General features: G+C 42.2%; 1 protein-coding gene across 2 annotated transcripts; it reads left to right on the top strand.

Moving 5' to 3' along the window:
• Positions 1-1,375: 1,375 nt before the first annotated feature.
• LOC132330981 (serpin B12-like) lies at positions 1,376-11,465 on the top strand. Of its 2 annotated transcripts, none has more exons than XM_059853886.1 (8): positions 1,376-1,533; positions 6,542-6,722; positions 8,106-8,219; positions 8,565-8,696; positions 9,547-9,664; positions 10,198-10,340; positions 10,540-10,710; positions 10,834-11,465. In XM_059853886.1, the coding sequence occupies exons 2-8, from the start codon at positions 6,552-6,554 to the stop codon at positions 11,236-11,238; spliced, it is 1,254 nt and encodes a 417-aa protein (XP_059709869.1). In that variant the 5' UTR covers positions 1,376-1,533; positions 6,542-6,551; the 3' UTR covers positions 11,239-11,465. The 2 variants fall into 2 exon arrangements, with proteins under 2 accessions (XP_059709869.1, XP_059709877.1); XM_059853894.1 differs by having other exon boundaries at positions 1,377-1,533; positions 6,545-6,722.
• Positions 11,466-12,718: the final 1,253 nt, after the last annotated feature.

The raw sequence follows: 12,718 nt of genomic DNA, 5'->3' as shown, positions 1-12,718 counted from the left end.
GATTGACATTTCCTGAGGCAAAGCAGTTGAGCAGATACCAGGGAAGCTCTGAGGGAATATATGACAGAGCAAGCAAAATAAATCAGTGGAGGAATGGTGTCAATATAGAAGGAAGAAAGGGAGAAAAAATAGAAGCTGGAAGAAGGAAAATCTTGCAAGATACTCAAAATATTTAGGTTGTCACTGAAAAGCATCAGAAGATACATGGTAAGGCAACATTCATCAATAAATAAATTTAAAAATAGAGAAAGAACTGAGAAAGAAGACTAAGGAGCACTACAGAAACATGCAAGAAGAAAAAACAGAAACAAGGAAGTGAATGGCAAATGGAAGCAAAAAAGGAAGGAAAAAAACAGAGGTAATGAGAATGGTAATTTTATCCTTGTATCTTCCATTGCTTATGGATTCCTGTTTTCAGACGGGTACTGGAGCACTGGAGCTTGGCCAGCTGGGCTGAGACCTTGGCAGAGGAGTGGGGAACAGCAAAGCTGGACTGTGCTGTGCCTAAAGAAGAGGATGGTCCAGCTTCTGCACTAGAAGGAAAGCATGGGCAGGGCAATATGGTGCTGAGGGCCTTCTTCCTCTTTCCTGCTTACCATGTTTGATCCCATCAATATCCTATGAATCCAAAGCCAGTTTTATGCTTTGTGGGAAGAAAGAAGAGGTGAGAGAGAAAAGACGTAAAATTTTTGGTGTTGCAAAGCCACATGCAGCCCTAGTTTAGCTCTGATCTCTGAGTCCAGCTGCCATAACCCAGTGTTGCAGCTGAGTTCAGTGGAAGTGATTAGAGATCAAACACTGTGCTAGTGCAGTTCCGTGCTTCCCATCTCTTTACTTCCTTCTCACTTCATGCTGGAGACTTAACCTCAGTGATCAACCACTCCTGGCCTTCTTTTATTCTTAACTCCAGTGATTTAAGATTTTAAAGAATACCCCCTGGCTGGGGATTCTTGTTACAGTTCAAGGAAATATTTCTTCCCTTCTCTAATTAAGCTTCTTTCACGCACACAAAGCCAGCTCCTTACCTGAGAGGGAGAGATGGCTGTAGGCAACATAAAGCTCATGCATTTCCCATTCATTTGCTCTGTCTCTGCAGGCAAGCTCAGCTCTAAACAATCTTGGCATGAACCCTGAACACACCTTTGTCCAGGCCAGACCCCATCAAAATTTGAAAGGGTCTAAGCACAGCAGAGCAGTCATGGGTCTTCTTAGGGTTAATGACCAGTTTTCCAGCTGAGAGTGCCTTGGCATTGTGATCAGGAGATGTTGCCAGCAGATATTGCCTGCCAGACTTGTTGGGCAGCTTGAGAGAAATGCTAATAGCAAATTGCTAGATATAGGCTTCCCATTCTTCTGTGGAGAAACTTCATGGTAATGGCATTTGCATTAAACAGCAAGATGCTGATATCAGCAATCATTGGTTAGAGGCTGAACTTTCCCACAGAGAGTGGGAGATTTTTTTTAATGCAGTATTCACAGGAACGTGCTCCAGAACTCAGCTGTCTCCTTCATTTAACCTCTTCAGGCAAGAAGGTAAAAATTCTATGTTGTTTTGTTGTTTTCTTCTTTTTTTTTCCTCCAAAATAACTGTGATTTTTTTTTTTTTTAATTTTCTTTTTTTCCCTGATCCAAAGTATTGTACAGGCTAGTAAAGTAAACATCATTTTTACATATTGGGCAGAAAGAGAGATACCTTTACAGGCTGCAGGCAACAAAACACACTGCTAAAATTCAGGTGGCTCAAGAGCTCACACAAAGGGAGCTGGTCTTCACTGGGACATGAATGAGGATTTTAGGGACACATCTAAAGATTATTGCCTAAATTTCACAGGCTTCTTAATCTGAAATTTTCCCAAAACCTCTCTGTCCACCCAGTAAAGTCTAATTGCCACAAGACTGATGAATTCAGCGGATTGTGTGAGAAAGTAGATGCTTTTCTGCCTGTCTCTCCAGAAGGGCTGAAGTACAGGCACTTTCAGAGCACCCCTACTCACTCTGGTAGAAACAGGCTTCATATAAAGCGATGGTGCTGGTGACCTGGGCAACCTGAGCCACTGCAGGAGAAATGCAGGGTAATTTTCCCTCTTTACTCACATTTCCATGGCACAAGAAAAAGCCTTGAAATGTTCTCTAGAAGAGAGAGAGGGCAGGCAATCCTTTGGCTGGGTTCCAAGGCATTTCCCCTTTACACTGATCCCCACTACCAGGGAAGTTGTTTATGTTCTTAAACAATGATGCTATAAAAGAGAAAGGGTGGAGTGGCATTCAGATTTTGTTTTGTTAGTGGGGGTGCTAGTCTTTGCTATTAAAATATGAGCTCCTGGGTTTGGCAATGCTGTTTAGAAGCTTGCAGAGAAGCCTGTGCAGCTGCACAGAGGCACAGCAAATAACTTCCCACCTTACAGCCTGGAAGGGGCCAATGCACATCCATGCCTCTTTATGCAGAAATAACTGGCCTAGAAGGAGGTGTAGAAGATACCAGAGGGGCTGATGCAAACTAATAAAAGCAGTCAGGAAAAAGCTTTCTGGCATAAAAGTAGCATCCTGAGAGGCTAGGTTGTTTGGAAAATGAGCCTGGCACCATTTTGCTTGAAAAGCTGCTTTGTACTGAAATGTATTGGTTTTTAATTTAAAGCATGTGTTGTGCCATTTAGGTATGATCAGAATTGCTGAGTTATAGGAAATTTAATTTTTCTTATGTGCTGTTTGTCCCTTTCACTCCAAATCAGCACAGAAACAATTTGAAATGTATTCTTGTATGAATGGTCATGAAAAATAAGAAAGTCACTTCTACCAATTTTCATGTGAGGGAACAGCACTATTTGTCATGTTGTCTTTTTCTAGGATAAACCATGTATTTCCTGCCAATTCTCTTTCCCTCTGTGTATGAGAAATGAGTGTATATTAATGCACCTTAATGGGATACAGATTGAATAAGTCAAACATGCAATGGGAATTATTGCATCATGTGGCATCAGGCAAAACGGGTTCCTTCTTACTTAATTTGTATGAAATACAGAATTACCTTAACAGCAAGGCTGCAGGTCTCTTACCTTCCCCACCCTATTTACTGCCTCCTCCTCTTGACTGAATAATATAATCTAACACAACCATTATGACAGCTTTCAGCACAGGTTTCTTTAGTCTTTGATAGTTTTTGTTTTGATTTCATCTAACCTTAGCCAAAAACAAACTATAAAGAGAGAACATATCATGAATAGTTATAGAAAAAGAGTGTTCATCATTTCACACAGCCATGGAGGAAGTTTGTAATTTTTACTAGGTCTGTGGTATACAGTGGTTTCCTCTGAAGGAAGCTATTTTCCTGGGTAGCTTCTTGCTCACATACTGCAGTGCCAGTAATTTCATTTGCCAGACTGTGTTAAAAGCTGCTGAACCATCATGCAAAGGATCTCCTGTCATCAGGGGCTCTGCGCTACTAATAATGCTCAGCACAGGTGCTTTGGCTAGTGTGGATCAGCAGCTAGGAACTTCCTGGAACATTTCTTTTGATCGTGTATCACCCCTCCTTACCACTCCAAGATTATTTAAAAGTGACATTACCATTTGCTGCCCACCATGTAGATGCTCTCCAAACGCTGTGGTCCTTGCAGTAGCTCCAAAAGTCTGATTGAATAGTTGCACAGATTACACAGAAGGCTTTGTGGTGTGGAATCAGTCACACACTTGTTCCCACCCCATTTTGGATTAAGGAAGTTCACAAAATCCTTTCATGTGCAGTAAGGAAGTTCCTTCACTAGCCTATGCCTGCCCTCCCTTCCTCTGGATTTCTAGGGCAGCTCTCTAAGTAGTTCCTACTCACAAAACCATGGAGTTGGCTGTTGTGTTTGCACCTGGATGTCTCCCTGGTGACAGCCTGCTGCTCTTGCTGAAGGAGTGGCCACATCAGTGTGCCAGACACTCGCTTTAAAACCTGTTCCCAGATCCTGGGCTCTCCCTCCATTCTTGGCACTCAGCCTTTCCCTGCAGGGTGGGGTGGAGCTGCCTTCTTCCTACTGAGTAGGATTATTAGCTCTTTTTTTTCTCCTTGACTTGGTCTGAAGGTGGGACACACCTACAAAGTGGCTCATGCCCTACATTCACTCTGTCTGATTTCACAGCTCCATTTCAGATTTTTCTAGAGATGTGGAAGTATAGCACTACAAACTTCAGCACTGAAGATCCACTGCTTTGTTTTCAGAAGGTTGTGGATTGTAGGAAATGCAGGTGGAAAAAAAAGAGAAATTATTTAGTTCAATGTCTTGTGGTAAGATTACTGCATTTTTAAAAGGAAAATGAAAACCATATTACATAAAATATACACTAACAGCAGAGCTAAACCAGCTGTGTGCAGAATTTATGAGATAAAACTCATCCTTAATTTGTCTGTGCAAAGAACTTTTTGGCTATTTCTCATCTGTTTTGTCCATTTGCATTAGGTCTTTATGTGAAGTACTTCTGGACTCCAGAGCAAAACAAAAGTCTCAGTATGAAACATCTATGAACTTTTCTTTCAGCATCACAGGTTCTTTCCACAGGGTATCACTCAGAAGCAGGATGAAGCATTGATTGTTGCTGTTGTTAGTCAAATGGAAAGAAATGTCTGCATTTGCTAAGTGTTTTACCTTTATATATCCAGAAACTTTACTTTTTCATCTCTTCCAAGCCTCTGCACCAGTTTGTTTGAGGCTCTGTCTGTTTTCCTGTGAGCTGAGTTCATTCCCACTGTCTGTCTCTTGCTGCAGGTGAGGATGGTTTCACAGACAAATGTTGTACCTTGGCTGAGCCATATCAGCTCCCAATGCCCTGGTAACTTCTGGCACCTGAGTCCCAGCTTTCCATGCAAAGTCATGCCTGGCTCATGGCTGAGCTGGAGATGGTGTGCATGCTGCATCTTGAGTGCAGTGCAATGCATTTTGAGCAGCTCTTTGCATAAAGGGAACTCTGTGAAGGTCAGACTCTCTGTGAAGGGAGGGAGCTGTGGCTGTGGTAGAAGAACTGGGGCCTCAGGGGGAGGCTGACGGGAGAGTTTTGGCTGGAATGGGGTGCAGGTCCCCAGCACCAGGCAACCCCTTCCCCAGAGGGCTCAAGACAAGTCTCAAATGAGCCCCAACAGCCCAGGACAGGCTGTACAAGTGTCCTGCTGATAAAAGATCCTGAAGTTCAGCTTTGCACCAGCCTCTTCCCACCTTTAACCTCTGGGGACACAGACTGGAGTTCCTCATTTAACCTCGCCTTGCAGGCTGCAGCTTCAGGGCAGACAGAGCTGAGGAAGAGTGCCAGCTGTGCTGTAGCCATCTGTGGGCACTGGGGAGAACCACTTAGGGGTGCACTCACTCCTTTTTCCAAAAGAGAGGAGCTCTGGCAGCTTTCTCTGGACCTGACCCATGCTGGTCCCAGTGCAGGCTGAAAGGTAGAGACAGCCAGATCTGTGCCACAGGAGACATGAAGGACTTGTCTCCATTCTGTGGCTGTGTATTTCCCCCTAAATAAATAATCCTTCTGGAACACAGACCAGTGTTATTTGTCCAAAATGTTTGTTTAATACTGAAAGTGATGTGGGGTTTGGTTTTTTTTTTTTTTTTTGGTATAATGATTCCAGAAAATTTTGTGTGATCTCACTGGTATCTACACAACACTTTTACAATTCTCCTAAGATTCAGGAAAGGAGTTTCTAATTGCCTGGTTTTTAGATGACCTTCTCCTTGCAAGGACCAAGCTGAAATTGGTCTTAACTTGTTCTAAGTGCAGTGGATTGAATATAAATGACCCATGGGAGAGGTATCAGACTGTAATGTTTCTAGTACAACAGTAGAGAGTGACACACATCTTGTCACTAAGCAGGAACTTACAGACTTCTTTGCAGAACTTTTGGGCTATTACTTTGTTTGGAATTTTTAATTGTGGATCCTGCCTCCATCTGTGACTCCTGGAAAACTTATTAGAAGTTAAAAGTGTTATTTCAACCGGTTAGTGTTTCCATATGTAGTTCAGTCTCCATAGCTGGTAATGAGCCTTTTTCATGTATGAAGACATTTAATTAATAGTGATTTTATTTTTAAAAACCTGTTTGAAACCCCCTTGCCACAGCTCACAGCTCTGGTAACCACAGATGGTTAGATGCAGGCTTAGTTTCTGTCACCAGGTCTCTATCACTAATGTTTGTTGTTAAGAGGAAAGAGTTGGTGCAGGTGTATGCATCAAACCAGTGTGCAGAAGGAAAATGGTAATTCATACCTGTCTAATTTCAATACCATAGGCTGGAATAAGGCACAGCATGGGCTAAGGCAGAAAAAGGGTCCTTTCTGAGGAATGTACATATGTTGTGAGCACAGGTCCCTTTTGCAGACCCTCTGTGCCTTTGCTCCTGCTATACATCATAGACTCATCTGTGCAAGGCTGATTAAAACTTCTAGGATTTAGAAAATGTCTATTGTGTTCAACAACCAGCTATGGGACCATCTCAGGGCAGACAGATGCTTTACAGTGTGGTTTAGCTTGGCCAGCTGCACTAAATTTTTTCTTTTGTGCTCCCACTCAGCAGCCGCTTCATGATGGACTCCATTTCTAGACCTGTTACTGAGTTTTGCCTTGATCTCTACAAAAAGCTCAACAGAAGTGCAGAGGACACAAATATTGTCTTCTCTCCTATGAGCATCTCTGTTGCCCTGGCCCTGATCCATCTTGGTGCAAAAAACAACACTGCTGCTCAGATAGAAAAAGTGAGTATGAATGAACCACGGTGAGGTGCTTCCACATGGCTTGCTGTTCCCCCAGAGGAAATGTTGGGCATCCCAGCACAGCACAGGTGTGAGTGTCTCACAGAAAACCTGCACAAGGGCAGGCACAGGTGCTGCCTTCACAGCTGTGCTTGGAGCACTGAGATCCCTGCCATCTGCTGGTGTGAGTCTCATCATATACCCTGCAAGGGCACAGAGCAAGGGCTGGCTGAGGGTACCCTGGCTTTCCCCAAGCCTGTGGCAGAATGTCAGGCTCTATTTCAGAAATATGGGCAGGCATTTCCTCTTGTGGCTGCTAGGAGAATCCTGAGAGTGGGAGTCTGGGTGGGCAGCGGGGAGAGCTGCACACACCTGAAGGGGTTGCACCTGGGTGCCTGAAAGAATTAGTTCACTTGTCCCTTAGGAAATTCAAGAGTCAAAATGTCTCACCCCACAGAGACCCAGGTGGGCAAGGAGGAGGTGAAGAAGACCATCCCTCCAGTCACTGTGCCTTTACCTCCTGCAGTGCAAGTTCTGCTTTCTACAATCTTCTCTTTCCTTTTTTTTTCTTTCTTCTCTCTTTCTTCTTCTCTACCATGAGTGGTAGAAGACCAATAATCCCAAGGCAGAGCTTCTCACCAGGGTGTGGTGGGTTCACCTTTGCTGTGGCTGCCAGGTGCCCACCCAGACACTCTGAGTCTGCTCTCTTTGCACAGAGACCACCCCTACAGCCCCCTGGCTACCATAACCCTGCCACATCACTACTTTAGACAGGGACTCCTGCTTATTTTAGGAAAGCAATGGGAATTTCTCAATATCAGTATCCTCTAAAAAGACAAGAGTAAGTCTATGTATGATGCAACATTATTATAATTCAAAAAACTGCTGAAAATTTTTCAATGATGTGTTTGCAAAGTAGGAACAAGGACTGGTTTCCATTAAGAGCACTGTGGTTTTGATCTATTTCTTAAGCTGATGCTAATGTTAAGAATAATTGCAAGAAGCCAGTTTTGGTGTTTTTAAAGATAATTTTTGTCTCTTGGGGCAAATTTTTGTTTTGAAATTTAAGATAACTGTAGCAATGAAAACACAAATCAAATATAGCAATGAAAACACAAATCAAATATAAACATTTTGAGGTAGTGAAGAGTAACATTTTGAGGGATTTAAGTGCAAGTTCTTCTTGGATTGTTAATACAGAAAAGTGAGTCTGAACATGAATGTATGAACAAGTTCAAGTCTGTCATTTCAGCTGATGAGTGAAGCTGCTAAAACATCTTTCATGAATCTACACCACCTATCCAATAGGGGACAGCAAAGCTTTTAAACAAGGAATATGGTTTTATCCCAGTTACAATTGACATAACTTGATGTCTTCACCTGCAGGTGCTCCATGTCAGGAAAGCTGCAGGAAGAATGAGTCTTGGATCAGAACATGAGAGTGCAGCCCCAGAAACGGAGCCAGAAGGAAGCCTGGAGAGTCAGCCTGCCTTCTCAGAGGTTTGTCCTTGGGTGGGGAGCTCTGCCTTCACTGAGTGGTAGGCTAGTGTGGGTAAAGCACTAGGGTTTGCCACTGGAGGGAGTCAAGATCACATGCTCAGGGTCTGCCTAATCCTCTAGGAAATGACTGATACAAGGTTTTATTTTATTCAGGGCCAGTAAGTCAATACCAAAGCCTTCAGTGATCTCACCTGAAGGAGTATCAGGCTACAAAGCTTGGACTAGCTGGATTTAGGTTCAGTACAGCAGGAATTAGCCTTATAGTGTTATCTAATAAGGATGCAAATTAGCAACCAAAGCTGTACAGAGGAATAATTTTAATTGTTGTGTTTTTGTTACTCCCAGTGTAACGAGGAGGGAGACCTTAACCATAAAGTGTTCCAGGAGCTGCTTTTGCAACTACAAAACCTTGGTGAAAAATATGTTTTAACCTTGGCCAACAATCTCTTTATACAACAAGGATTTGAGCTCCAGCAGGTAAGTCACCTGCTAACTGCCATGGCCATGACCTCAAGCTTCCCTGGAACTGTGAGCCTCACTGTTGCCCCTCTTGTGTGTGTTTCGGAGCACGTGATGTGCTACATGGAGCTATAGCTCTTGAGGCTGTCAGCTTTCCATGCTTTTATTAAAAAAACCCAAAAAAGCAAAAAAAACCAAACAGAAACAAACGACCCTGTGGATATCAAAGGCTATAGAGCAAAAATAAAGCAGGGATCTATTTGGTTTTGGCCCATTTTTCATATGTGTGTGCACTCAGCCAGAGGAGGACCTACAGCCAAAACCAGCTTATTCAAGCTGTCTGTAAACTACCTACTTCAGGTCTTGCAAGTGGGACAGCTGAGGCAGCAGTAAGCTTGGAGAGGGTTTATCTCCAGGAAGGTTGCACAGGTTCATGCACAGATTGCTCTGCTGAACTTCTTGCTCCTTTCCTACTAAATGACTGAGTGGTCTTGACACTATTTGGTATGGCTAACTTGTTAGTCACATCTTTGTTTTTCTGTCAATTATTTCAGTACTTAAGCATCAAACAACTAATCTTGATTTTTTTCTATTACTTTAATTTTTTTATCCAAACCTCCATGGCAAGACTCATTCTTCTGGTTTTCTTTTTACTTATTTACATCTTTGATCTATGCATTAGAATCTCTTTTTCAAGGATCCTCTGAATAAAGTTCAGATACTTAACATTTCCAAAATGAAATTTTGCCTTACAGATTCAACAGGTCCCTCACCATTTCTAAAATACTATCAAGAGATTGATTTCTTTCAAAAGGCAGTAGGTGCTTAATAGGTTTGACCAATTTATAATCTTTATTTTGCTTTACAGCAATTTCTAACATGTAGCAAGGAACTGTATGGAGCAATGCTGCAAACAGTGGACTTTCATGGTGCTGTTGAAGCTGCCAGAAGAAAAATTAATGCTTGGGTTGAAAGTGAGACACAAGGTAAAACAAAGCAAAACTAGAGCCATCCCTGCCTTCTTACATGGATTCAACAAATGAAATTCCAGGGTAGGAAGAGCAAAGACCTGTTCACATTTCTGTGTGTTCACTCTTATGCTGTTTAAGGGTAGTTTGTCTTCCCATCTGCTCTTGAAATATAAGAGTAATTTACTGGCTAAATTATTTATGAGTTAAAGATATGTTTGCTGTAAAATATTTTTTATTCCTACCCTTATGCCTGGCCTGATAATTGCAGCAATAACTATAAGTCTTGACCAGACAAACTGCTCCTGCAAACAGCCATAAATGCAGATTCAGAACACCAGGGGAAAATTTGGTGACCCCCATCCTCCCTGGCTGGTTACAGGGCAGAGGAATCTACCAGTTGCTTACCTGCATTGCTTTGTCCTTTGTATAAACTGAGAACTGTGTTTCTAAGTTTTTCCAAAACTAAGTTCACAGACCAATAATAGAGTCTCAGTCCAGAGTCCTAATGACAGCTAACAAATACTTCTGTGTTTCAAAATTCCCTTTAGGTAAAATCAAGGAACTCTTTGCACCAGGTGTGATTGATGGACGTGCATTGCTGGTGCTTGTGGATGTAATCTACTTTAAAGCATCCTGGGAACACAAGTTTGAGGAAGAAAAAACAGTTCAGAGGGATTTTAAACTGAATCAGGTACGCCTGCATTCTGTAAATTTTCACACTATTCACCTTAGATACTGTGAGCATTGCAGCAAGGATAACAATGTCCAGGGCTGAGCTGCCCCATGTGTGAGCTGTGGGTGTGTGGGAACTTAACTTGCCTTCCCTGTTGGGTAGAGGTGTTGGTAAGAGCTGTATTGCCTAACTGACTGTGTAATTTTATTTTCAATAGAACAGAAAGAAACCTGTGCAGATGATGTATCAGAAAGGCAAATTTAAGCTGGGCTACATTGAGGAGGTGGGTGCTCAGATCCTTGAACTCCCTTATGCTCAGAAGTCACTGAGCATGATCATCCTGCTGCCAGGGGATGTGGCTGATGGATCTGTCAGCGGGCTGGAGCAGGTAAGGCAGCACACCTCACGGACTAGGGCTGGAAGCCAGTTGTCTGAATTAACACTGGGGAAAGATCTCGATTTTTCAAAGCTTCCCACCTATTTTAATCTCCTTTTCCTCCCCATTTTATAGATTGAAAGCACAATCACCTATGAAAATTTAATGCAGTGGGCCTCCTCAGAGAACATGTTTGAGACAACAGTGGAGGTTTACCTGCCCCGATTCAAGCTGGAAGGCACCTTTAACCTCAACGAGGTTTTACAAGAGATGGGGATGACTGACATCTTCACTGAATCAAAAGTTGACCTTTCTGCAATGGCATTTGCAAAATCTCTGGTGCTGTCAAACGTTGTCCACAAGGCCTGTGTGGAAGTCAATGAGGAAGGCACTGTGGCGGCGGCTGGCACGGGAGCTTCCATTGTCAGGAGGTCTCTGCCTCTCACAGAGGTGTTCATGGCCAATCACCCTTTCTTATTCTTTATTAGACACAATCCTACCAGTAGTATCACTTTCTTTGGCAAACTCTGTTCACCTTAAAATCGGGGCCGTTTTCTAACGCTGTGAGGAGCATATGGATGAAAAGCAGAAATTGTATTTTTGTCCCAAATGCTTTCTTAATCCTTTGCTGGCTAGTTTGTACTTCAAAATAATCTCTGCAGCCAGTTTTGTTCAGAACCTATGAATCAAATGGTCTGCCACTAGGCTCCTTGAATTGTAAATATTGATCTGAATCCAGAATACGAGTAAATTTTACCTTAAGCTCACTGGATATGAATAACACTTTGTTTCCTTGATGTGCACATGAGCTCATGGTGACAATAGAGTTGAGGTGGGAAGGGACCTCTGGAGGTCATCTGGTCCACCTGCCCTGCAAGAGCAGGGCCATCTACAGCTGGTTGCCCAAGACCAAGTCCAGATTCCTTTTGGATATCTCCAAAGATGGAGACTCCACCACTTGTCTGGACAACCTCTCCTAAGTCTGTGTTAAGTTCTCAAATAACTCCAAAGAGAATTTTGTGTGCATGGTGTCTGCAGGAGCAGGATACAACCCCATGTATTTCTAAAGATGATTAATTATTTACATAGTATAGAAGGCTGTCTTTTATCTGGGGATAAATCAAACCATTTATCTCAAGGTTTCAAAGAACAGGAAGAAAATGGTCCAAAGCATCCCACTGAAGTTACCAATGTGGAACATTCTAGCAATGAATTTCCAAGAAATGTGATTTCCTTTTCCCATGTTGCTGAGGGATGAATTTAGAAGTTCCGAGATACAAATCTGAGAGACAAGAGTTCTCTCCATGCTTTGAAGAATGAGGAAAGTTTTTTTAAAGTGCAGTATAAATCATGGAAATCACAGTTAAACATTATCTGGGAATGCTTGTGGGAAAAAAATTAAACTTCTTTCCAGCTGATAGGGAGACATTACTGATAACTTCCCAGTTTAACATAAGTGATGTCTTCCTCAGAGGGAGGAAGTTTAACAAATTAATATTTGTAATGTGCTTTTTAAATTTATATATAATAGAGAATGAGTGAATAACATGTTTAATGCACAGAATTATATATGGCTTCAGAAAGAAGAAGACACACTAAAAATTTATATGTCTCTCCTAAATAGAATATAGGCTGGATTTAAACTTGTACATCCAAAAAGCCATCTTAAAGAAAAGTTCCCTCATCCAAAATTTGTAGGCCTTTTGTTTTCTCCTTTTGTAAATTTTCTAGCAGCTAGCATTCTCCTTTGCTTACTCTGATCTATCTTGATGTGAGCAATGAGATGCTTGCCCATGTTGAAATTCAGGAGCAAGGTAAGATGAGGTGTAAATTCCTGAAGAGCATCTAGTGAATGGATTCAAAGCAGACCTTGAGAAAGCTGTTCAAATAGGGCTCCTGAAAAACACCATTACAATGACTAGTTTTTTTCCTGTTTTTTAAAATTCAAAATGGTACCTAACTTCTGTAGTGGAGAAATTCATGTGGCTCAGGAGGTGAAGGGCCTGTATCCCATAACCTT

This window comes from Haemorhous mexicanus, chromosome 1 (genome assembly GCF_027477595.1).
Source record: "Haemorhous mexicanus isolate bHaeMex1 chromosome 1, bHaeMex1.pri, whole genome shotgun sequence".
Taxonomy (NCBI): domain Eukaryota; kingdom Metazoa; phylum Chordata; class Aves; order Passeriformes; family Fringillidae; genus Haemorhous; species Haemorhous mexicanus.
Note: the sequence above shows the minus strand (reverse complement) of the source record. Positions and strands in the feature narration are given on the sequence as shown.